Raw genomic sequence first — 27,471 nt, forward strand, 5'->3', positions numbered from 1 at the left:
TCTATGACTGGCTTGAGACAGGCACTACTGAAAGCTGGCAAGATGACCCCAGACAGGCTGAGTCACAACCTGGTTTTATGGGAATAATTAGGAAAAACGAAAACAGAAGACCTAGACAAGCTGCTGTAAATCATTCCCATCTGTGAGCTAGCCGTGCTTCCTCAAGCTAACAATCCAGAATGAATAGACCCTGGCCCTTTAGTGGAGTAAAACCACATTATCACCTTGGTCGATTTTTTTTTTTTCTGTTGTGCCTTCATCTGTAACTTAAAACAGAAACTCTGTTTTGGTTTTAAAACAATTCACACTCATAACAGAACAAAGAAACTATGAAAGAGTGGAACACAAGCTAGCTTACCTCATCCCCCCATATGGCAAAAGCATCTAGAATTTTGGCCTCCTCCTTCTGTTCAGGCCACTTCAGACCTTTATGTATGTCCGTATCCTATCATCTTGATTTCTCTTGACCTTCTCTTGACATCCCAGTGGGTTAACCTACAACACTGGGCCTCACCAGGACTGACTCCAACAATTCTCTCCAGCTTTAGTGGACATCAGCGTTACATGGGGTGTGGGGGTGAGGGAGCTTTTTAAAAACAGACTGCTGAACCCCAGGGCTCCTGACTCAAAATGCATTTCTGTGTTCCTATGAGATGTCCATGCTACCAGGAGACTATATCGTGAGAATCAGAGAAAGCTGACAGCAAGGCTTGTTTCAACATGTGTGGTTTATATACTCTCAAAAATATAGTGACACCACCTCAATGCTTTCTCTCTTGAACAATTTTATTTATTTCAATCTGTATTTCTTGTATGTGTGGTCCAGGAAAATCTTGTGGTGTTTGAGTTTTTGATAGGCATTTCACAACAGTGAGTTCCGAGCGTGCAAAGGCCCTCCCAAGCTTCAACCTGACTACCTTGTCTTTTAGCATAAAAAAAAAAAATTCCTTGTGGTTTACATTCTTTCCAGACACACTTCCAAAGGTCTGGAAACCATTCTTCACCACCCTCCTCCTGCTAGGTGTTCAAATCACAACCCAAACATCTTATGAGATTTTTCTTAAAGCAGTGAGTGCTCTCTCCTCTCAGCTTTATTTCGCCCTTATCTGTGGTATAACTTCCTTTTATCAAATCAAAAAGCTCTTAAGGGAAGACAGTGTGTCACATTCAGGACTGGGTTACTTTGAAGCTTATCATTTGGCAATAAAGACACTTGTCATATAAAATAATACCTAAGCATAATAGGCATTCAGTATTTGTTGAATAAATGAATGCAGAGTTTTAGGAATAAGAAATGAAAATACAACCTGACAAGGTTGTTGATTCTGGAAAGTGAATCAGTTTCAAATCCAAAATCTCTAGATGCCTGAGTCCTTTATACAAGTTGTACAGTGTTTGCACACTGGCCTGTACACATAAAAGTGCTTCTAGATTACTTATACCTAATAAGGATATAAATGCTATATAAATAGTTGTACAGCACAGATCATTTCAAATGGCAGGCCACATGTTTAACAGTATATACTATATGCCCTAAGTATAGAATAGATTAACATCTAGGTTTAAGTACATATAGGTTTATATAACCTGAGAAACATACCCAGGTAACTGAAGGCACAAGACCAAAGCTATACCATATCATTTAGGGAAGAGATGTTTGTAAGTAATTTAAAATTATTTTCAGTTGACTCCAGAAATATAGATATGAAGGGCCTGCTATATTTATATTGAATGAAACTGTGGGCTTCAGAGCTAGAATGAGTTCAAGTCCTGGCTCTGCCACTGATAGTATTATCTGACATATGTCTTGGTTATCCCACTAAAACAGGGACAACAGAGGTGCCTTTAACAGAGGGCTTGTTGTAAGGCATAAACAGAGCATCATATGGAAATGCTTAAAGCCATGCCTAATAAACACTAAGTACTCAAAAAGCGTCAGGTGGTGTCTTTACAATGTCAAACATGCAGGCTGGATTTGCTCTCATGAAACCAAGAATCACACTGAAAAATAGGAACCTGAGAAAGACATAATATAAAGCAAATAGAGTATTAAATATCAAACTAAACATTGACAAATTAAAATGTATGACCTCCATGGATGACTATTTCAAATAAAACTAGCCTCATTTGTCTGTTTACATGCATGTTTCCTTTTAAAAAAGGCTTATTCATATGAAACTATATTACTATGCCAAAGTCATTAGCATATTTATCTTATGATAAATATATTGAGAATATTTCAATAGAATGTTTATATAATGAATTTGGAAAAAAATCTTCATAGATCTTAGTACATGATTTTCAGCCCAGCACAAGCACACACAGAATGAGAGTTTTCTTCCTCATTAAACTTATATACCACCTGGAGTTTTTCTAAGTATTTCATTTTGGACTTATCAACTTGCAAAAGGAGCACATCAAACAATGTTGCTCAAATTTTCTTTATTAAGAAAATATTTCATATATATTTAAACAGACAAACTCATACCCTTTTCTCTAAGTTTCTCATGCAAAGTTAGAATGTTTTTCTCAAACCAGAACAAGTCAGTGCAAACAGTTTCAAGGCAGAGCTGGAAGTTGGCCTAGAAAGACATGCTTACAAAGCCATTTACACTCCAACCCCATCCTGATGCACTCTCGGCCTCCCCCAAGTGGTTCACTCAATCTCTATGAAAATGAATAATCCTTTAAATGAAGTCAGATCAGTTACTGGTGAAGAATCTATAAACTAACACGGTGTCATTTACCCTAAAAACATGCTGGTAGTCTCCTGGTTCTGTTTATATTTAAAAAAAAAAAAACTGCCTCATTAACTATTCTAGAAAAATACTTTAAACTAAGTGTTTATTCTTCCTATATGCTTCTTCTAAAGTACTGTGTGAACAACTCAGACATAAAAAGATGATATGAATGACGATACCTATGGAAGATAAAATGCTCAGAACTACTTAGCCACGTTAACTCTGGATGATTTCTACAATGTAAAAATACAATAGATGCTAGAATAGAAATATAGGGATTCATTTATTACTTTTTGGTTTACAAACAAAGGCACCCAATGCTTCTATTGACTTCTTATAAAAGATTATCAGTTTACACTTAAAACAACAAACAAACAAACAAAACACAAAACAAAGTCTTCCAATCAGTTCCTACAGACAAACACAAAGGGGAGAAGGGAGAGTCCCCTCTCGCTTCCAAGCGTCATCTGGCAGACTGGAGGAACGCTTATTCTATGTCACCCTCAAGTCAAACAACATACAACCTGGTCATGCTTATCTGCACTAAGCTTTAAGATACATTAGCATTGCCAAGGCAATTAATTAAATGGTTACAATGACATTACAGTGTACAAATATGTATGCCAGAGTTCAGAGAAGAAAAGATAAGGGGAAAACCCTAAATGGTTTAGAATACAGTTTTGTCAAATGAGTTGAATGAAATCAATTTATTTTACAGGTTGTCCTATTGAATAATCTGTATGAAAAATATAATCAGAACTAAAAATTCTGTCTAGCAAATTACAAACAGAATACATTTTTAAACTCTTTAAATATGACTTGAATCCAAAGCATACTTGGTGAGGACTGACAATCTCACATTTTACCCTCCATACTAAATTTAAAATTGTAAATTCCAGGATGAATGCCATTTACTCATTACCTTTTGTCAACAGAATTCTAAACACATAAAATTAATTTGTAACCTCAGCATGGCCCTAGTTAGCATTTCTTTAAATTAGATTACACGGGCAATAAAACAGAAGACACATGTCCGATTCACTTTACAGACCTGCCCACATTGCACCTGATTCTTTTCTGAGACCCAAAGACAATTCACCAGATTCTAGGTATATTTGGCAGATGTATAAAAATCATACAAAGGTTAGTGTGTTTTCATTACATCATGGAAATGTACTTGGAGACATGGAGTACTCAATGTATATTATATGGGCCACCTTAATCAAAGGCATCATTTATTCCATTTCACACACTATCATGGTCTCTCATACCTTACAAAAGGCATGGTCCTAGACCAGAGTCTTCAGTATCATTCCAAAGAATACATAGATATTTACATACATATTTCTTTTAAAATAATGTTGAAAAGTTTTACTACACAAAGTCTGGCTTCAACACAGAAGCATCTTTTCCTTTTCAAGACTATACACCTGCATGGGAAAAGTTGGTTTCCTTTACATTTTGTTTTTCCACAATAGCAAAATAAACTTTTACACTGTATTTCATTGACAAAAAAATTAAAATGTAAAGTTACATTTAATTTCTTGTACTGTGAACTGACCCCTTTAAGCACTTTCAAGATACACTGCTGATGATTTAAATGTAGTACAACTTGATCAGCTTAATTATAACAGTGTTGTGCTGAACAAGCCATTAAAGAAAATATACGATAAAATAGTAACAAACTAGTAAGATTTAAAGGGAACTGTAATGTATCAATAAATATACATCAATTTTCTTGCTATTGTTTCTATAACGCATGTCTTTCTAAAGCTAAAACAACATGCAAAGAAATGATGACTTGATACTCATTCAAAAGTTTGCTACTTTACATAGTAAAATCTTTTATTTAATTTTATACACATACTTATGCATTACTTATTTTTAAGGAATTCAGCTTTCAAGGTCAAAATCAGTATGTGTTAATAAACATATGAGGATATTTTCTTTATGTTAAAAGCTGCAACTATATTCCTTCATAATAATGCATGTTCAGACGGGGTGAATCCTGTGAGAAAATTTATAAAGGAATAGAGAGAACATGTATGATGAATCTTTCCCTAGTCCCATCTCCAATCAAGTCTCAAGAAATCCTCTTCAAAATGAAAATACATCTCACCAGAGTTCCATTTGATCAAAATGTAGACTAGAAAAATGTTGTACTATTCTTTTGATATTAACACAGTTTTACTGTCCATGTTTTCACTTTGCTTCAAATGCACAGAGCATATACTGATATGGATTCTCAAATTCACTTAGATCCATCAGTGTCTACAGAATAATATTTGGCCTTCTGATCATAAGAGCAACTGATTACTTGCAGGAAAATGATATGCAACACACATTTAATCAGAAAGAAAATTAGAACATGTCTTTACATCTGATACTACCTTTAACTTATAGGAAGCAAAAATACATGGCTGTGTTCTTAACGAAACTAAAACCCACATCTCATCTGATTAAAAAAAAGAAATCCAACAATGAAGAATCAAATCAAATATTTAACTAATCTATCTAGGCCTCCTTTCTGTACACTTCCCATTGCACTGAAATTAGGACTGCATGTTAAGGCATGTTTTAATTAGTATGTTCCAGAACTGCACAGTTATACTGGTCAATGTTCCCATAGCCCCACTTCTGCCCTCTTCCTACCCTCTGCATTCCAAAGATCAAAATGTAAGTCATAGTTTGAGTGGCTATTGCAGATCTGAGCTGGCATACCACAGTGTGTTCACTAGGTTTTGAGCATAAACATTAAAATGTTACATAAAATGGACCATAATTTACTCCACGCTCCAACTTAAGATGGTTTAATGTCTTAACAAAAGGTGAGATGACTTAGGTACATTTTACATTTTGTGCATTTAGATCACCATATGCATAGATGTTCTAATGCTAAATTCTTGGTCTTCAGTATCTCATAGTGCTGGATGCTCGGAAGTATGACAGAAATTTGTAACACAGACTAACCACAAAGTACCAGATGTTTCTTGCCATTTGTGATCTTGCAATAAAAATGCGCCAGATAAGAATCACAAGGATAGTATTGAAACCATAACGGATATTCCGCAACCTGAAAAGCAAATTAAGAGACACACTAAATATTTTCTAGAATAAAATTAATTTTGGATAGCAGCTAATTAATAACTGTAATTTTAAACCAAGTTCTAAGCAATTTTTTAACTTTCAAATTTAAACACTAAAATAAAATTGATTAAGTTCAAGTTAGAACAATTCAAACCTATCTGCCTGCACCTGAACAGTAGCACACCAATGCATTACTCTAGCAATGGGGAGTATAGCAGTCTTTTCATATCAGTGTTCCTGGACTTAGTAAGCAACAATTAAACTGAGCAGCCCTGTGTGCCCATTTCTGTGGTAGCCAACAACAAACTATAGGTTAAGCCAAGCATGGTGGCCTCATACCTGTGATCCTAGCACTTGAGAGGTTGAATCTGAGCAGGAAAATCCTAAGTTTGAGATCAGCCTGGGCTACAGAATAAAACTCTGTCAGAAATAAAGAAAGAATGGGGAAAACGTGGGAAGGGAGGGCGGAGAGAAGAACAAAGGGAGGGAAGGAAGGAGGGAGGAAGGAAGGAAGCAAGCAAGCAAGCAAGCAAACTGGAAGTGAAACAGATACATGTCTGAGCTTTTAATATAAAAATGCTGCTGATAGCTAACAGTCCCAAAACCCAAAAGCCAACTGACAAGTCCTCATCTAAGAGTAATAGACAGCATTAGCTCCATAAATAACCTTTCTGCTCACAAAGATCTGTAAGCATGTTACCTTGCTCATGTTTCTCAACATTTTTTATGGCTTTTGATGGTTGTATGAAGAAATTTAATCCTTCAGATAGATACTATTATAAATTCCAGTAACTTTATCATGCAGTCCAAGCCATGACTAGTACAGCAATGAAAGTGCAGAAGTAGAGACAGTGGCTTTAAACAGGTAGCCAAAACACCTATGTTATAGTTTCCTTACAGTTAGTAAAATATGATCTTGCAAACTTGTTTTCTCATCAATAAAACTGGTATTTTAAAAGCTCCATAGTGCTATGACCTTGGCAAGTGAATAGTATGAGTCTTAGAAAACACACACACAACAATACTACAATGAGATAACCCTTAGTAGTACTTAAATCTCTGAGTGATGGGACTACAGCTAATTTGACTCCTCTGTTTTCTGAGTTTATTATGTTTTAAAACAGCATGTACTACTTCTATTAAGAGGCTAGGAACACCATTACTCTGTGTGGTAAGTTTAAAAACTAAAAAACTATATAAGTAACTTCTGATTCAAACAATATTCTCATTTTCTGCTAATACTTTTACTTTTTCAATAGAAATTGAAGGGAAGCAAATAGTTCATACTCAGAAATACCCAAAGTTCATACTCAGAAATACACATAAAGGAAGATAGTAAGTTCTTATAATCCTTATTTATTTATGTGTATGGATATTTTGCCTGCATGTATGTTTGGGTGAGATCTTCCAGAACTGGAGTGATAGCTGTGATCCACCATGCAAGCTGGGAATCAAACTCTGGTCCCCTGGAAAAGCAGCCAGTGCTCTTAACCAGGGAGCCACCTCTCCAGTCCTTCAAAAATGTTAAATAAATACCATATAGCTACAAACCCAAAGGTAAGCATTATTCTTAAATACATCGTTTTTATTTAGAATACTATTTCACCAAAGCAAACTGTAGAATATTTCATAAGGAAGAGAAATTGTGCACCAAGCCCATGTCAAACTTACTTATTCAGATGCTTTCTAGCTGCAGGGAGGCCAGACATCTCTTCATTCAATACATATTTTTTAGTCCCCATACAGTAGTTCTCTATATATTCTGCCCAATGTAACTGCCGTACATCAATATTAAAGGTCTATGGTAAGAAAAAAAGTTATTGCTTTGCTAATTTTTTGTAATTTGTCAAAAAATTCAGTTTATCTGAAGTACAATCTCAAATGAAAAGACAACAAAACACTTCAATATAGTATTACCTTTTCTACTGTCAACATATATCTGTGTTCTTCACTACTTTACATAGGAATTGACATACATTTCAAGTTTCTTTCCATCTCAACTTCCCCTGTATATTTTCTACAGCATATAGATTAATTTTCCTAGAGAATATTTTTGACATCAAGAAAAATCAAGTAGAGCATGATGGCACACACGATTATGCCAGCACACAGTAGACAGGAGGGTCACCAGTTTGAAGCCAGTTGCTGTGTGGTGGTTTGAATGAGAATGGCTTCCATAGGCTCATATATTTGAATGCTTAGTCACCAGGGAATGGAATTCATTGAAAGGATTAGCAAGTGTGGCCTTGTTGAATGAAGAGTGTCACTGGGGTAGCCTTTGAGGTTTCAAAAGCCCATACCAAGCCTAGGCGCTCTACCTCTCTGCCTAAGAATCAGAATGTATTCATCAGAGCCTGTCTGCATACCACCATGTTCCCACCATGACGACAATGGACTAACCCTCTGAGACTGTGAGCAAGATCCCAATTAAATGCTTTCTTTTGTAAGAGTTGCCTTGGTCATGGTGTCAAGCAGTACCTCTTCACAGCAATAGAACAGTGACTAAGAAACTGTGCTACACAATGAGACCCTGTCTCAAGCAACCACCACTACATACACAATAAATAAACAATAAAAAGCAAAACCTAGCCATGAATGATGGCTTAGGATTTTAGTAACAGTTACTTTGTCATTGGATGAAAAGTGTAGATAAACCTAGAAAAGAAGACTTATTATAACTGCTACTGTGGTAAAATAAGAGGGCTATTAACTGTTCAGTATTCTTGATTAAACAGGCAGTTAAGGATTTTTGTGAAACGTCAAGATTATTCACTATAAACCATCACCCCAAAACATGTTCTAGAAGGGAAAATATTACAAATAAATCACTACAATGAAAATATAGTACCACGGTACCAACACAGAAAGAGATTTAATTTCATATAGAAGCTGTTATGAGGGTATGTGGGTGTGACACACACAATGTGTGACTTGAGTCCCGCAGAAGAACAGAAGCAGTACCTAAGAACATGTTGCCTGCAAAAATGATGAAACACCAAACACAGATTTAAAAACCACATCCACCATATATAAATACACATTTAGGCATCTGAAACTAAGTCAGAAAGAAGCCCAGATAGATTACCTACAAAACAACTACTTGACTGCTGTTAACTACTTTCAACAGATGCAGTAGAAGCCAAAAGACCATTTTTTCCAAGTGTTTAATGGATTGCTAATGTAACAATCTACACGAGTGTAAAGATACTTGAAAACTAAAGATATTTCCATAAGAATAAAAACTGGAGTGATTAGTTATCATCCACAATACAGAATTATACTAAAGTGTATTCTTTAAGACTGGAGTAGAATGACTCCAGATTCCAGACTGTCCACATAAATCTCAGTGGATGCCTGATGGTGGAAGAAATGAAGGGCAACAGATGAATGATTATCCTGACAAATTACCTGAGTATTTATTGCATAGACTGCATTAATTTTATTTGTATCCCCTTTGAAGTATATAGAAGGTTGATCCTTAACAGAAGTTTTGGAAGGGAGGGACTAATAGGAGATGATTATGTCATGAGAATTCTACCCTCATGGATGGATTAATGCCAACTATAAAAGAAGGTCATGTTGTGAGTTCTATCTCCTGCTCTCTCTTGCACTTCCACCATGAGATAACACAAGAAAGCATTCATCAGGTGTCAGTCCCTGCTCAGATGCCAGAACTATGAATTAATTTCTGTTCATTATAAATTACCCCTGTCTTTTATTCTCCTATACCAGCATAAAACAGACTAAGATAAACTCCAGTAACAAATAACCTGTAACAGCAGAATAGAGGCGTTGGTCCTTAATTATCCAAAAAAGGTAAAAGTATCCATTTATGTTAGGCTTAAAAATAGATGCTGTACTCTCTAGAGCAAGGTACTAAAACAACTGAAAAAGAATGTAATTTTTATGCAACTAAAGTAGATGGGAAAACTAAAACTGTAACAAACAACCTAACGAGGTATAGTGGAGCATGCCTGTAATTCCAGCATTTGGAAATGCAGGAGAATCTTAATTTTAAGGCCACTTGGGCTACAAAGTAAGACTGTATCCAAGATACCTAAAAACAAGGCAAAAAGAGAACAGAAAAGACAATTAAGATAGGTGTAACAAAATGAAGCCCTAAGGAATTTAAATCTAAAATTAAGGTTGGGATGTAGCTCAGAAGTACAGCACCTGCCTAGCATATACAAGGGTCTGTTTCCTTAGAACAGCAAGCAATTCCAAAATTATCAGGTTATGGTTCAGATTAAATTCTCCAAAAAAGGGTCAGTAATTATCAGACAGTAACAAGGTTGCTTATAAGAGACATGCCTAAAAGACAAGGATGCAGACTAGTTGAATATAAAGTTGAAGACAGACACATCACACATTTCTACTAGTAATAAATGAAGATGCCCAGGGCCTCTTTAGAGTATGTTGTCAAAGTATACATGTTTCAAATCTAGTAAATAACAAATAAAAATTCAGTCTAGTTTTGACTTCCATCCTATTAATGTTTTTAAATAGTTACAAATCATTTTCTGTAATTTGTTCATCTTCTTAGGCCATGTTTCAGTGAGTAATGACACCACTATTTCTACACAAACATTTTATTTAGTAGGAAATACATACTGGTATCAAGACACCATCACACACACACAAGTGGCTAAAATTAAGAATTAAAATACAAAGCACTGTGAAGAACAGGAGTACCGTATAATGCTATTTGTGTATAGTCACAAAAGGGAAAATTACTTTAGTGCTCAAGATAACTGTTATCTCTGGGAGAACACAGAGAAAAGAATATGATAGACAACAAGGAGTAGTGCATTCTAGGTTCCTCACCCGAGTGCTTACTCTTTAATAATCGCTAAGCAAATAAGCTACATATTAGGCCTGACAAGGGAGAGATTAAAAAAGGGGGAAAGAAAAGGAAGCCACAAAAATTCCCCCTAAAAATATCTGCAGGTTCTGATGAGCTAAACCTGTTTCTAGGGTTACAACCATAAATGAAGACTAGATTCATAAGCCATGTAAGTGAAGGAGGATTCTAGAATACACGCAAAAACAGTGTCTCCAACACCTGTAGTGGGTAGCCATTCCAGCTTTGGTCTGGAAGTTCCAACCCCCATTGAGGCTTCGGTAACTATCACGCCTACAAGGCGGGGCCAAGGGAGGGCCCAGAAGACCCCAGATTGGAATGTGCAGCGCTCTCTTGCTGCTGGGAGCCCGGACGCTAGAGGTGGACCAGAGGAGAGTTCTCCAGAGAACACCGATGGACTGCGCTGTGTCTTTCCCAGAACCCTCAACCTACCTATCCCTTCACTTGTACGCCATTAAATAAATCTCCCTTTTAACTATGTGGAGTGGCCTTAATAATTTCACCAATAAACACCAAATGCTGTTTTTGTTTTTTTTTTTTTTTTCCCATTTGGGACTTCACACAAACTGCATATATAGTTGTTGCGGATTTTGTTTTGTTCATTTTTCTGTTGATGGGTATTTATTTTCAGTTTGGGGCTTGTGGTGGTTTGACAGAAAATGGCCGCCAAAGGGAGTAGCACTATTACAGTATGGCCTTGTTAGAGGAAGTGTGTCACTGTGAGGGTGGTCTTTGAGGTCTCTTTTGCTCAAGCTTCTCTCAGTGTGATACTGAGTCCACTTCCTGTTGCCTTCTGATTAAGATGTAGCCAGCACCATGTCTGTCTGCATGCTGCCATGCTCCCTGCCATGAAGAGAATGGACTGAACCTCTGAAACTGTAAGCAAGCCACCCTAATTACATGTTTTCTTTATAAGAGTTGTTGTGGTCATGCTGTCTTTTCATAGCAATAAAACCCAAACTAAGACAGGGCTAATAGGATCAATTGTTCTCTGAACATTCTTTCTGCCATATGAACAGAAAAGGCAAATTCTTATAGAAAGATTCAACTTCAATCTATGTCCCAAAATTTCAATAGACACTTCAAGGAACGTGAATTACAGAAAACAATGATTATCCAAACAACATGGAAACGAGGTAGCCTAAGTTAGACTGGGCTCCAACAGCAGAATCAGACACTGTCTATCATTTAAATATGAACTTGCAGAAAGAAGATTTAGAGCAATTATGAATAAATGGCTAAGATTAAGTTGAACTTTCTAAAAAAGACTCAACTGGCTGTTGGAGAATATAAATAAATAATATACATTTTAGTTCAAAAGCAAATATTTTTCGTTTCATCTATCACGTAACCATTCTGTGAGAAGATAAGACCAGAGAAACAACATCATCTGAAGAAACAGTGTTTAAGAATTTTCCCAAATTGCTGAAAGACACCTATCTACAGTTATAGAAAGCCCAAACAAAATTTCAGAACACCAAACATGTTGAAAACCTAGAAAAGAGCCAGGACAAACAAGTAACTGACCTTTCAACTACAACAAAATGGAAATAATAGAAGATAATCTTTAATGTGCTGAAACTGTGTTTTAAAAAAACAAAACACCTAGGGTGAAAAAAGACTGACGGACAATCAAAAGCTGAAAGTTCACTATGATCAGTCTCCTAACTAAGCTATATTCTGTGTTCTAGGTAACACATCAGACAGAAAGAAAATGGTAATAAAGAGAAGCTCCAAGAATGAAAATGGATGGAGCAACTGTCTTCTAATTGTGGGGCTTGAACTGGAGAACTACAGTAATATGTAAACACACATATTGGAGAGCTGGAGGTATTATCACAGCTATGTTAAGGTTCTAATTACTATAAGGAGGAAGCTACTGAGACTAAAGCCCTAGGTTCAGTCCTAACACTGCTATACCTGTAAAAGGAGGTAACTAGATGTATTTAAGACACATATACACGCTAAAATATATGAGGTAGCTGGGCAGTAGTGGCCCAGGCCTTTAATCTAGTACTCAGGAGGCAGAGGCAGGTGGATCTGTGAGTTTAATGACAGCCTGGTCTACAGAGTGAGTTCTAGGACAGCCAGGGCTACAAAATGAGACACTGCTTCAAAAATTAAAAAAAAAAAAACAAAATAAAAAAAAAAAAAACCAAAAATCTGAGGTAACTTGAGAAGGAACACAGTTTAACTTTCAAACAAGCAGAGTGTGACAAAAGAGCATACAAAATAAAAAAGCAATTGGAGCCCCCCACCACAAAATTCAGAGAAAACAAGGTATTCTGAACATAAAACCCATAAAGATGTTAAAGTTCTCTTTGTGGGAAAAAAGGATTAACAACTCAATTGTACTTTGGAAAGCCTTTGATATTCCCAAATACTTTATCAATTCTAAGATAAAGCAAATATAAATAATTAAGACTGAAATACTGAAGGGTTGGGGATTTAGCTCAGTGGTAGGGCGCTTGCCTACCAAGCACAAGGCCCTGGGTTCGATCCTCAGCTCCAAAATAAAAGATTGAAATACTGAGAAAATATAATTAGATCGATGTTCTTATGGGATGGTTGTAGGAAATGCCTAGGTTTCAGGCTGCTTACTGATCACATTTTCTAACCCAAAACAGAAAATACTTGCCTTTTTATCTTCGGGGTTTAGTTGGTTCATTAACATATTGACATTATCAGTATTCCAAACCCAAGAGTTACTTGTGAAATACTCAAGAAATACCATGGCTTTGTGAAGACGAGTGATTGTTTTCATCATCCTGTATTTCAAGAAAAATCAAGAGATTCATATAACATATAGACTGGGTTAAAAAATCCCATTATCACCAGGAGTCCCAACCACTCAATCCCTACTGTAATTCATAAGTGTACCAAACCAGCAAAGAATGAGAATATTTCTGCATCTTGGGAGAATAATTTATAAATCCAAAATGGAAAAACAAATTAGAAGTAGCAGCAAAAGAAATTTAGTATCACTTGCACAAAGTTCTGCTGACACAGAATTAATTCTCAAAGGATACGCAATAATAAAGTTTAAATTCAAATTTTCTATGTACCACACTAGGCAAAATGATTCAGTTTAGTCTCCCTTCGCTTTTCAGCTAAACTGTACTTAGTGAGAATCCTTAACACAGATTCTACAACTATGTTATAATCCCAGCACTTCAGCATCTCTGAAGCAGATATACAGAAATATTCCTTTGCCATTTAGTTAACTCTATTAGAAAAATACAAGAACTTTTTTTAACAGTGATTGGCACCACTCCTGATTATCAGGATGTGCTGTGAAATCAATGACTGATGCCAAGTACTTTTTGAAATACTCAACTCCTCAGACCTCACCCATGCCCTTCCTTAGAGAAACAAAATAGTATAATACTTTGTTTCTTTTTAAAGGGCAAGGAACCTTAATCTTATCTGACATTTTATTTATTATCACTTGCATAAGTCATTGATATCAAAGCACTAATCCAAGCAGTAAATAAGAAAGAGCTTTCTGAATCAAATATACACCAAAACCCAGAAAAATAATTCATGAAGAAATATAAGAATTCCATTTTCCCACAACGAGGACTAGCTAAAGGTGTATGAAATTTAGAAAGACCTCAAATTAGAGGCTTTACAAATGGGAGACTTGGTAGAAAATCAGAATATGAGAAATGAAGAAAATAAAAGCAGTATCATTAGCCAAGAAACTGTGATAATATTCAATACATTTAGAAAGAAAACCTGAATAAAATACTTGAAGGAAATGAGGCAATGTGGATAATGTAAAGAAAAACTATTTCATTTGCTAAAGAATTTCAAAATAAATTCATTAAACATGAAAAGAATTATCAAACATTCAAAGCTATACCTAGAAATAAACCATATAGATAAAACTTAGGGAAAATTGCTTTAATGAACCAGATTTTTTTAAAAAAAAAATTTCTCTTTAAATATACAACAGTATCATAGGTAGTATAATATACATTAACTTCATCCCAAACATGTATAGTTCACATCGTTTTCCAATGAGTATTTTACTAAAACATTTTTTCTTTCTGACTCCTTAACGGTTGATTCTTGCCTAATCTCATGTAGATTCATTCAAGTGATGATAGCTGCCCTAAAAATCAACCCTGATTCAGCCATTCAAAACATATTTCTTATTTAAAAAAAAAAAAGAGAGAGGGAGGGGTCAGGGATGGTAGCTCATGCATGCTTGTAATCCCACACTTGGGAGGGTGAGGCCGGAGAACTGCCATGAATGTGGAGATAGACTGGTTTACAACTCAACCCTGTTTCCAAAACAAACAAACAAACAAACAAAACAGAGGGAAAGGGTGGGAAGAGTTGAAAATTCATATACATGATAAATGTACAGACAATATTATCAGGAAGCTAAAGTACACTTAAAACTGAGCCATCACTCTGGTTCAACATGTCATAGTGAATGCTTATGACTATACTGTCTGGTACCTGCTAAGGATGTATTTATTCTTTACTATGACAACTTCTAAAATACAATTAATCACAATTTACAATAAGGCCAGATCTTAATGATTGTCTAATCTAGGGTTTCTCAACCTTAGTTATCACAAATAAAAGTATCCATGTACTAAGATACTTGGCAGTACCCATGGCCTTAGCATACTGGGGACTGAAGGGAAGCACATCCTGCCCCCATTGTGACGATGAACTCCAAATATTGTCAAATGTCCTCAGTAAGAATCACTCAGATGAAAAAAATGTCAGGTTCAGAGAAGTTAAACTGAACAATGAAAAACATAAAGCAACTTTTTAAAATATGCTATTTGTAACAAGGACGTAATGTTAAATGTAGAGTAATTTATGGTGATTTTACATGTACCCTGGTCTCCCCTTTAACCAAGAATCCACATATTAAGAAACAGAACACAATTATTTCAAAATATACAGCAAGTCAGATTTTTATCTCAAAATCATATAAATGAGTAAATTGGATTCCATGAACTGAACAACATTAGTTTAATGTATTATATTAGGGTCTATAGAAGGTATAGCATAATGTTCACTTACTCTTGGCTAGGCAAATATCTGAAGAATAAATTGTGACACTTTAGTTAATGTGTACATCACCTAACTTTTATGTACCTTGTTTCTTTTATTTACTTATTTACTTAATTCTGTTTTTTAAAGACAGAGTTTCAATCATTCTATGCTAGCCTATGGAACTATGTAGCCCAGGCTGGCCTCAAACTTGTGGAAATCCTCCTGCTTCAGCTTCCTGAGTGCTCAAATTACAGTCCGCAGCACCATACCCTACTCCTTGTTGCTTTTATATTATACACTTACAGAGGTCTCAGGTTATTCCTGCTTTGATACAGGTAAGACTATTCTTTCCATCCTACAAGGTAATTTACACTTTTCCCTAGACTAACTTCTAATCACAAGGAGAAGGCATCTGTAACCATTAGAATGAGGTTCTGACTTCAAAGGCTAGGTAAGAACGATGCTAAGAGTAGTCTGCCTTGCTCATTGCATACTCACCCCTTAAGACTTCAGTCACATTGCATGTTGTCCAATGACCCCTGAGGCTGTCATGCTGCAAGGAAGCTCAAACCAGACCAAGTGCAGACAACACATGAAGAGTCTAATTCTCCACAAAGAGAGAAAGCTGCCTGGCTGCTCTGTACCCTTCCTCTCTCTCCCTTAATGACTCTCTCTAGTGCATATGCCCTGGTCTCTGTCTGACCACAGCTTAAAGACTTACTTCAACCAAAGCCACTCATCCAAACTCTGTAGAAATCCTTACTCACAGAAATTGTGACACATAAACAAAATAACTTGCTTTAAGACACTATAGTCACATGGTGACTTGTCATTCAACAGAGTAACATGTCTTAGTACTGGCAATAATACAAAGCTGGGGTTTGCGATATTTCACAATTAGGTGGAAGACTCTATTATGACCTTTGAGATAATTTGCTAAAATCTGAAAGGGTCATGAAAAGAAAATTAGAGGACACTTTATACAGCTTGAAGCTACAGTAACATGGAGGATAACAAAAACCAAACCTATATTCCTAAAATTTAATCTTGTCAAGATTTTTTGAATAAAGACAAAGCTGATCTTTATTAGAAAGTGAACTGTTTGAATGAAATTTGGAGAAAACGTAAAAGGCTAGTTAGGAATTCTTTAAAAAGTAATTTCTTACAGCAGTGCATGCCTGTCACTCATGCACACATGTGCTAGTATTTAAGTCCTGAGCCATAGGCTTATAATGGCAGAAGACTTCTAGGCAGAGGAAGCACAGCTGCAGTGCCTCCAGAGCTGAAAAGCATTTGGCATAGCTCACTGCACAGAAAAACCATCGCACACATGGGATAATCACATGGGAAAGCTGGGAATTCTCAATATTCTTGCACTGAAAGCTGAGTGGACCACTCCACTGATGCTAGCTACCTTGCAATCACCAGTTAACCAGTGTACTAAGAATGTATTAAAAGGAAGACTGTAGGCCATCTCTTAAGAGAGTAAGAAGCAGTAATAGACTTGACAGGGAAGTGGGAGACAGATGCTAACTTATTGTTAGGCTATTACCAAGTCTGAATAGTAACAGATTAAATGTTCAAAAAGTGGTATTTTTATCTGGAATTCAGAAATTCTAGGTTGTATCACATCAATTATTTAATAAATGAAAACAAACTGGAAACAGTTCTGAGCATAAATCAAATCCAAGAGAGAGATATAAGATTCTTTAAGATTTTAGAATACAACATGGAATCTTTCAGACAGAAAGACCAAACAAACAAACAAACAAATCTCTCCAGATTGTAAAGATACATACCACATTCTCTACTGTTTGGATGGCAGTTTGTAAGAGTCAAAGATTTAGTATCTATTTTACTGTTCCACAGCAACCTAATGAGACCCAAGAAGGGCTTGTCTCAAAGAGATTTGTGAATATGCTGTGATCCAATTATCTTCAGAAAAGACAAAGTGAAAACTCCTAATTATTAAAGCCACATGAGCTTATATAAAAAGGGAGAGTATACCAATGAAAATGTCTCTGTAACACAAGTCAGTAAACAAGAGCCCACACACCAAATCCATTCTATTACTGTTTTGTGAATAAAGTTTTATTGAAGCAGTCATGTTCATTATTTATAAACTGTCTATGACTTCTTTCCTTCTTTTCACAGCAGGGCAGACTGATAGTTGCTGTGGGATGGTCTGTATGTCAAGTGTGTTGCTGATTGGTCAATAAATAAATCACTGATTGGCCAGTGGCCAGGCAGGAAGTATAGGCGGGATAAGGAGGAGAATAAAGCTGGGAAGTGGAAGGCTGAGTCAGAGACACTGCCAGCCGCTGCGATGACAAACAGCATGTGAAGATGCCAGTAAGCCATGAGCCATGTGGCAAGGTATAGATTTATAGAAATGGATTAATTTAAGCTGTAAGAACAGTTAGCAAGAAGCCTGCCACGGCCATACAGTTTGTAACCAATGTAAGTCTGTGTTTCCTTAGTTGGGTCTGAGCGGCTGTGGGACTGGCAGGTGAGAGAGATTTGTCCTGACTGTGGGCCAGGCAGGAAAACTCTAACTACAGGTAGTAACAGAAACAACTGCTTACAAGGCCTAAACGTTTACAAGATGGCATTTTTATAAGAAGTGTTTCCTGACCACTGTCGTTTTTATGGGCAGGAAGCAAGGTGAGTAGGCTGTTCAATCTTACATAGGCCATTTTTTTTATGGAAAAAAAAAGGAGAATTCTCAGAATGTAGAAATGAGTCTAGCTGTCAACATTTACCTGGACTACAACTGAGAACTGTTATAGAACAGTGTTTGCTATGTGCCTTTTCTCTCTGACAACACTGTCTGAAGCCATTATCTTATGCTTCTCTCAACATATGTAGAGTATATGGGCAGCTGCTAACTTACTTTGTTTCATAGGTTTTCATATGAGGAGTGTCACCTGCAATATCATTTCTAAACAACCTTATCTGCAACTGGATTAGATTTAAATGGCAAAACCCCAACCTCCAGCTGATACCATAGGAATCTGTAGAGGAAAGAATTAACTGCATTGTTCAAGGTAGAAGAATATGAATTCTCTTGGCCAGAAGGTTAACTGTTACAGACTGTACTTTCCAAAAATGGCTGAAAGCCATTCCTCTCACTTGCTCGTTTCCAGAGTCTGACTGCTCTCCAGAGTACCCCCTTTCCTTACATCTAAGAGGATTGTGACTTGCTTGTGACCAAATGAAAGAAGCAAGCCGGGCCTGGTGGCATTTGCCTATGATCCTGGCTTTCAATCTCAGGCCAGCCTGGGCTACATGAGAGCAAAGAACAAACAAGGCTAAAATGATAATGCAGGATTTCTAGCTTCCACTTTACTTGCTCTACCACTTCAGCTATCATGTAAAAAAATTCTTAGAGGCAACCACTAGGCCTTGAAAAGATCATACAAAGTGTAATCCTGATGAGACAGGGACAGTAATATCTATTCCCTGGCTAACCCAGCCCCACATTCCCCCATCAGACTTCAGCTCTTTCAGCTCCATCTGATCACATGAAAACTGTTAAACTAAAACTACACAAGCTAATTCCTCTGCAAATTCCTGATCCCAAGAGAAAAAGAACAACACAAGATAATAAAATAATGACTATTTTAATCACTATATCTAAGATGACATGCTATACTGCAGGATCTTCTTTGTACTGCTTAGTAACCATGGGTATTATTTTCCTTTTATTATAATTATTTTTAAGTTTATTGAGCTCCCAGATATGATTGCCTTCACCAGACCTATACAAGATAGTCAACATTCTAAAAGGGATAGGGGAGAATCTGATGTGTTCCCACCCCCAGCTGAGAAGCAACTGATAGTTAACAGCAGTCAGTGGAGGGAGAGTCAGTTTTCTGCAGACAAGTGGCCCTGGGTAGGGTCAACATGCTCCAGTGGGTGGTCCCACACCCATGCTATACATAGACAGCATAAATTGAACTCAGTGGATTATTTTCAAAAAAGAATATAAAGTCAGGAGGAGTAAGGTGGGTATAGAAAGTTGGGGGTGAATATGGTCAAAATATATTGACTTCTTATATGAAATTCTCAAAGAGTTAATAAAAACTAACTTTTAATTAATGCAAATTAGCCCATTCTCTTTGTAAGGTAATATGATGTGTTAAATCTATTTTACTTTTTAGAACCAGTTTTGTCTTTTCTGCCCTAATTTATAGCAACTTTACTAATATAAATATGCATTATCACCAATCATTAATTTCAGCTGATTTTTAGCTATGAAAAAATGCCAACATAGCTAAACCATTTGCAAATCATTCTAGCAAAGTTGAAATGTTTGTTCTACAAGTTTTCTATTCAACACTCCCCCCTAGTTCAAAGTGAATATATAGTTAGAAACATCCTGAACTATCCAATCTACCAAAATTTCCTATCTTTAACTCAGATCCTGAGATACAGTAATTAGCAAATACCTCACTTTTATTTTTTTCAGCAGCTGATGAAAGTCCTGGAATCATCATCTTCTTTGTATATAAATACTCAAATCCTGAATTTGCCAATTAAAGGTGCCAATGTAGTTTAAAAAAAAATAAACATTTTATAGTATATTTCACTATGTGGTAAAAACAGTAGGAAAACTTTATTTGTAGGGTTTCAATGAAAAAAAGGAAAGGAGAAAGAAAGGATATTACAACTATGAGAAAATAGCAAGTTTTCTGTTTGACAACTTTTTAAAACTAGAACATTAGTCAAAAACTGTAATTACCATATTATAAGCTGAATAGGTAGCTATTTCAAGTAATTTTCTAGAAGCATCCTATATTTTTCATATGAAACTGAACCATCTACTTTAAAGCAAAATACTTTACCCTGAATCTCTTGTAAAAACTAAACCCTAGGTTTTTACGGAGAGAGCAAAGGGATTCAATTTCAGCTTATAATAACAATGACAATCCTGAGGTAGGACATTTCCTATTATTATGGGAGTTTGGAGAATCAATGACCCCATAAGATGAGATCCATTCTTGAGGTCCAAACATCTCCAATTTCTAGGAAATGTTCTGGCATCTTGATTGTGATTGTGCTTAATCAGGTTAGTAATTCTAAAGGTAAGCTCATGCTAGCGACATGGTGTCTCTCCAGCAAGCTTCCACCACCTTACCAATACACAGTGTATTACTGCTAATCTTCTTACCACGGTTTCTGACCTGTCAACCTGAGTGCAAGATCGAGCAATAATGCAGGCACTGTATGTCTGACACCCTTCCAATAATGGATCATTAGGTTGTTGGAATAGAACTTAACACAAGGGTGCCTGAATACTTGGTTTAAAGGATTCATCTTGAAGTAATGATTTAGATAATCTCCTGTAGGAAAAATAAGCGTTAAAGCATTCTGAATATTATTTGTTATTCAGAAAAGCACCTAAAGTTAGACCTAGAATTCAACATATGACAGTAATTTATCACCCAAACTTTGGAACAAATAGAGTGACTTACAGCACTACCTTTGCTTTTCTGACAGTCTTAAATTCAAGAGTCTTCTCATTCACAAAAGGCCATTAAGCCTTATCGTAAGCACGAACAGATACAGAGTTAATAGCATTTCAGTGTTAAGCATGGGTTGTTTAACAGTCAGAGGAACAGATAAGACAGAGCTAGTCACCATTACCTTGGGCTTCTTCCAGTCATCCTGAGGTAGATATCATACAGGAATGCTGGGGCCTTATGGCTTACAGCAATCCAGTAATGATATAAAAGGTGATTGGAGGTTAGATTTACATTGGGCCGTCTGAAGGCCTGTTCGAGAGGATTCCTCTTGAAAGTGGAAATTACATGGTATTCTGAGGAAGAAAAGTTGTGTAACAGCTTTGATAATAACCATGTAATGAAGTTTTGAAAAAAAAAATCATGTTTTTACAATGCAAAATATTTTACCAAAGATTCAGAGTTCATTCATTTAAAAAACAAACTTTTCTACTCTCCATAGCTAAGAGAAATGGGCATTAGATTCCTGATTCCAAGGGGTTTAAAAACTGCCAGTATTTTAATTAAATGAATGAATTTTTACTAAAATTCACTCTGAAAATCTTGTTAATGTTTTACCTAGATCAGTTTATGTCACTATATTTCACCTCTCACGATAGCTTCTTTCTTTCTGTTCCTCTTTCCAGATTCTTATTACTGTACTTACTTTAAAAAGAAAAGGAAAACCATCATCCTTTGCTTATGAATGATTTAGTTACTCAAATTAACATACATAATACAAGCTTAAAACAACCCAAAATTAACCTCTGCTATAGTTTATTTAGGTTATTCAACATCAACACAATCAAACTTGGTCTCTTCTATGTTAATATTTTAATTGAAATGTATAATGAGGTATTCATTGAAGAATAATGTTGAATTTGATTTTTCACAAAACTGTACGGCACATTAAAAGTCTATATAAAAACCTCACTCACTTAACATGCTTCAATATCCCTGAAGGGCCATGACTTAAAATATTGTTAAATCACTCTATAGAGTTTTTTCTCGTATACTCCAATAGTCAATCTTGAAATTTAAATACAAATGCCACAGAAAAACCCTAGTACAAATGTCAAGTAAGATTACTTTAAGGTAGCTAGGTGTGGTGGTACATGACTGTAATCCCAGCACTTGGGAGGCTGAGGCAGGAGTACAGATAGCTGGACGCCAGCCTGGACTATACTGCAAGTTCCAGGCCAGTCTGAGCCCCATAGTGAGACTTTATCTGAAAAAAACAAAGCAAAACAGAAATAAGGACTAGGAATGCAGTGGCAGAGTGTTTGGCTTTGTGGACGGGTGAGGAAAGAACTAGACTGACCCCCACAATCAATTTACTTTAAAAACAAAATTATGTAGAATAGTAAAAATTCACTTAGAAATAAAATAGATCAATTATAAAAAGCAATGCCATAAATATTTATTTATACCTGACTCAATTTAAAATGAGTTTGTTTTCAATAGTCTTCAAGTTATACTAGCCTATTTTAGAGCTAGTTAACAAATAAATGTTACTACCTGTTATAGATCTTTGACTTTAGCAGAATGTATTCTGTCAAAATGTATCCTACTTCCTAACTCCTTCACTTAAAACTCTGGGGACCAACTGATATACCTACTCTAACAGGTATAAATAATACTACCTACAGACAGGCAACATAGGCCTGAGTGTACTAATTAGTTAGAAAAAAGAACTGTCCCCAAACCACAGGTAGTCTATGAGGGTGTTGCAGAAGACAAGAGAACAGCTAGGGACCCACTAGATGAGTGAGGACATATATTCTATTGTAAAACATTAAAGGTAGACCACAAGGCAGGATTGGTAGCTACTCTCACACAGCAACTAAAATAAGAATAACTTTGTAACTCAGTGGCCCTAATGGCTCATTAAAAACTCAGTGAATGCTTTATGTTCTAACATTCAAAAACAGAGATAAAATCATACCAACTTCCCCCCAGTGGAAAGGGTTAGTGCTGCCTGTTGTGCAGTTATACACCATGATGTTTCTTGGTCTGCAAAGACAAATATGAAAGCAAAGAAACATAAGAGGAAGTCAAAGTGTCTAAGTATTATGTACTATCAAAGTAGGAAGACATGATGATGTGGGATACCTTTTCCATATCATACTAAAAGGACCCTGAAGGAATTATTTCTTAAATGTTTAGGCTTTGGTTATAAATACTACTATTGCCATAAAAGGATGCTCAGAAATTATTACAGCTGAGCTAGCGTGCCATGGTTAAGTTTGTACTGTTTTAGTTTGGCTTAAATCATTGTTCAGGAACCTCCCCCACACCCCCTCCAAACACGCATTCATTTAGTTCCTAACAAACCTGTAAATTCTGTAAATACATTATTTATTTATTACCACTGATGGCTCCACATGTTATTGCCTCCACTGTACAGCTCTTAGGACAGACAGTGGTATTTCCTATATCCTAATAGGATACTTTACTAATATGGCACAGTCAGGACTAAGGGATTAACATCAGAAGCTCCTTTTCCCTCTCAGTCACTACACAGTTAATAAGCAACAGTGTTGCCTCATATACCTATTAACTCCGGAATACCAGGCTGCAGCAAGGCTCGTGTTGACAACTACATCTACAGGAACAAGATCTGCAAGGGCATTGTTGGAGGCACGCATTGTTCGAAGAATTCCTTTCCCTGCCTTTTTTGAAATTAAAAACAACACCTTAAGATACATAGCCAAAACATGTATACATACACATATGTATAAAGATACAGGAAATTTTTATAAAAGAAGTACATAAAAAAGTTTATTTACCGCAATGAAGAGACCACTTGGTCCATTAAAGTTATCAATCCATCCCTAACGCCAAAAATTGAAGGAAAAAAAGAAGAGGTTAAAACTAACATTGAAGTAAATTTATTATTTGAAAGTGCTAACTCCAAACACATTTTGTAGTTTTCTCCCAAAGTCTAAGAAAGATCTACATTCCTTGAGGAATACCGGTCTTCCACAGCCCCACCTCCCCCCAGCCCTCAGCCTCCTACCACCTGCTCAGATCAAGCCAGGTGAGATTTTTTACCTCCTTTTATTTTTGCCCGAACCTCATCACCCCGTAACACTCTTATCATGATTGGCATTTTTAGTTGCCAAAAATGTCCCAAAAGTATTTTTAAAATATTACCTAGCTCTGCTAAATCTCTGCAAAGGGAAAAAAGCAGTGTATACTTTCCATAGCTTTTCCTAAATTAAGCCTGTTCACCTTTGATTTTATACTATTAATGCAATATCTTGATTAAGAGAAAATGATACGTGTTCCTCAAATTTAGTAAGTAAATCAGAAGAAAAGAGAATAATTATCAAAACAAAAAGGGCAAGCTATCACTTACTGCTATTTATACAGACCTTGGGTTTTTTGTTTTGTTTTGTTTTTCCTGAATCAGCTTACTTTCTGGCTTTTGTTTCTGCCTTCTCTTATTCTGAGGATTTAAAAAGTATCCTAACACCTTGTTTCCCTGTTTATCTTTAGTAGCAAGTTACTAAAGAAATCTCTTATACTTCCCTCAGCTTTGTAATCTACACATGGAAAGATATACTTTACACATGACTCGCTTTTGGCAATGAAAACAGATGAAATCATGGTCTCCTTTACTGAAGACACAGTGTCAGAACTTTTGATTTGTTTTTCAATTAGAATTTAAAACTGTTAAATTTACATCCCATACACTCAGAAGCACCTTAGAGATAAAAGTGTAATATACTTCTTCCTATGCTCATCAGCTCTGCCATGGTAAAGCACATTCAGCACATAACACAGCTCTTAAATCACATCTCCACTCTTTATACACTTATAACTTAAAACTCTAAATCCCAACTATTTAACAATTTTAAAGAGCTTACTGGAAAAGGTTCTTTCCAACTGGCACCAACAATTGATGGCCTTACAATGGCAACATTTAGCTTTGCTCCTTCTTGTTGTACAACATACTCTGCCAATGCCTTGGTGTAGATGTATGTATTAGGTCTGTCGCCTATCAATTTTGGTGTAATATCATTTACTAGGCCATCATCCATCCATCTGGCAAACAAACAAATTACATTAAAAAATTACAAACATTTTATCATAGATAAAAACCTACTTAATTGAACTTTGCACAACCCTATCTGTTGCTCTGATTTAAACAGTTTCACAACAACCTTTCACTTTTCTTGTTTTTTTCAAGGCAGGGTTTCTCTGTGTAGCCCTGGCTGTCCTGGAACTTGCTCTGTAGACCAGGCTCACATGAACTCAGAAATTCACCTGCCTCTGCCTCCCAAGTGCTGTGATTAAAGGCGGGTGCCACCACATCTGTCTTTCACAATAACTTCTACTAACGGGGAAAAAAAGGTAGTGTCTTTAAATATGAATCATAGGTCCACTATCTGCAACTCCTATTCAAATAAGAACCAAAGGTCCTTTCATAAATTATATGTTAGACAGCAAACTTAACTAATCTAAACCAATTAAGGGTCTTTAGAAAGTATCATTCAGCTTAAACATTCAATATTTTGTGTGTCTTTGATTGGGGATACTACTAAAAACCAAAATGAAGTAATTCACTATCACATAGTATTTAAAATACAGTTCCTTTCCAAATAAATTCCAAAATATATCAGGTCTCAAATGTTTCATTAGAAATTACATATATGTGTATTACCATCTAATAGAGTAACAGGTTAAATATACACATTTGCTATTCACATATATTTACACTTAATATAAAAGGTCTAATAATTTAAAAATTTAAGATGAACCACTGGAACTGTATAACCTCAAGTGAGATATACAAACACCAGGATTAATAATAAAAATATTGAAGCATGTTATGAAAATTCAATTAAGAATCTACAATTCAGTCATCTCTTTAATGATCTCAGCATCTCTGAAAATCACCTGCAAAAGAACCATGACCAAATAAGTAACGTCAGTGGTCCTTCCTCATTTTTCTCTAAGGTATTATGTTCCTGTTTCAAGAAACTTGTCCTTTATGTCGACTAAGAATTCAATTAGATTCTGCACATTGTCACAATCTGATGATAACCATAATAACTAGGGAAGCTTAAATCGCTCCCACATATGGAAGGAAGTACTTTGTGTATGTAGAAGAGTAAGAACATTAAACTACAGGCAAATAGCTATCCAGTTTGAAAAAAAACTACAATGGAGATTGAGTTTTGAAAACTGGATAGGATGGGTAGTTAACAGATGGGAAAACAAGTGCCCTGCCCCGCCTAAAAAAAAAAAAAAAAAAAAAAAACAAACAAAAACCCTGAAGGAAGACTCAGGCCAGTAAACCTTATTTCTACTAAGTTTATACAGCAAGCTCACGAATCATTTACTAGACAGATTCCTTTGAAAGCCAGGAAAGGAGAAAAAAGATTTAGGTTACAAGCACTTCTCATTTCCTTAGATGCCTGAATAAGCCAAGACTAAGAAGCCAAAAAGTAATAAGCTTCACTAACTTCTCTTTTCTCCAGAATCATAAACACTTTTATTGATCTGTGAGGAAATGAAGTATATATTTAGGAAATCTGTGAAACTGAGTCATAAATTAAAAGTGGGTAATTTTCACAAGAAACGCCTCAGTCATCTATGGTATTGATTTTCTTACAATCTATTTCCTCACCATGAAAAGCCTTTCTTAAAAGGTTATGTGTGCTTATTTCAGGAAAAATCAAGGGATGGTAGGAATCAAAAGTAAATGAAGTTATCTGTGAGGAAAGATGGGACCCAGGGGAAAAAAAAAAACTATACGAAAAAAGCCCACAGAGACACTTTTTGAAAACAAACAAATATGTAAAGATGTAATGGCTGTTGGAATGCTTCTATAATTGTAGTCCAAAAAAGAGAAAAGAGCTCATATGGTAAGAAAGCCAGACCAAAAGGCAAGTAAAGGCTAGGTTGTGTTATACACATTTCACATAATCCTCTACATCCATCAAATACAAACACTGTTCCTATAACAACTGCTAATGGGAATCCCTGTTCTTAGAAAGACGGTAACATTAGGAGTATGAATTAAAGGACTAGAATTCCTCTGATTCTCTTAAAAAGAAAGGCTGCTCTATATGTATTGTACATTGCAGGGGAGGGGGTCCTTTAGTGAATTAGAACCTTATGGTTAAGCAGCCATTGGTCTCTGGTCTCCATAGGAGCTAGAAATGACTATCTAAAAAACAAAGCTTCTAGCACATGGATAAATTCTTCAAAGGCCTTCCTCCAATAATTACCTGACCCAAAAGAA

At 35.9% G+C, this 27,471-nt stretch overlaps 1 protein-coding gene across 6 annotated transcripts in view; it reads right to left on the bottom strand.

The window, feature by feature from the left end:
* Positions 1–3,005: 3,005 nt before the first annotated feature.
* The window catches only part of Far1 (fatty acyl-CoA reductase 1), a 61,542-nt gene continuing 37,076 nt past the window's right edge, over positions 3,006–27,471 (bottom strand). For 4 of the 6 annotated variants that reach the window (XM_059268556.1, XM_059268582.1, XM_059268574.1 and 1 more), the window contains 8 exons: positions 25,088–25,265; positions 24,005–24,049; positions 23,769–23,887; positions 23,161–23,228; positions 20,885–21,056; positions 13,328–13,457; positions 7,500–7,627; positions 3,006–5,814 (listed from right to left, as the gene is read on the bottom strand). In XM_059268556.1, coding sequence (XP_059124539.1) covers positions 5,652–5,814; positions 7,500–7,627; positions 13,328–13,457; positions 20,885–21,056; positions 23,161–23,228; positions 23,769–23,887; positions 24,005–24,049; positions 25,088–25,265 — 1,003 coding nt within the window. In that variant the 3' untranslated portion in view covers positions 3,006–5,651. Of the gene's footprint in view, positions 5,815–7,499; positions 7,628–13,327; positions 13,458–20,884; positions 21,057–21,360; positions 21,533–23,160; positions 23,229–23,768; positions 23,888–24,004; positions 24,050–25,087; positions 25,266–27,471 lie in introns of all 6 variants that reach the window. The other 2 variants (XM_059268599.1, XM_059268564.1) reach the window with 2 other exon arrangements.

The sequence above is a fragment of the Peromyscus eremicus genome, chromosome 1 (genome assembly GCF_949786415.1).
Source record: "Peromyscus eremicus chromosome 1, PerEre_H2_v1, whole genome shotgun sequence".
Lineage (NCBI taxonomy): Eukaryota > Metazoa > Chordata > Mammalia > Rodentia > Cricetidae > Peromyscus > Peromyscus eremicus.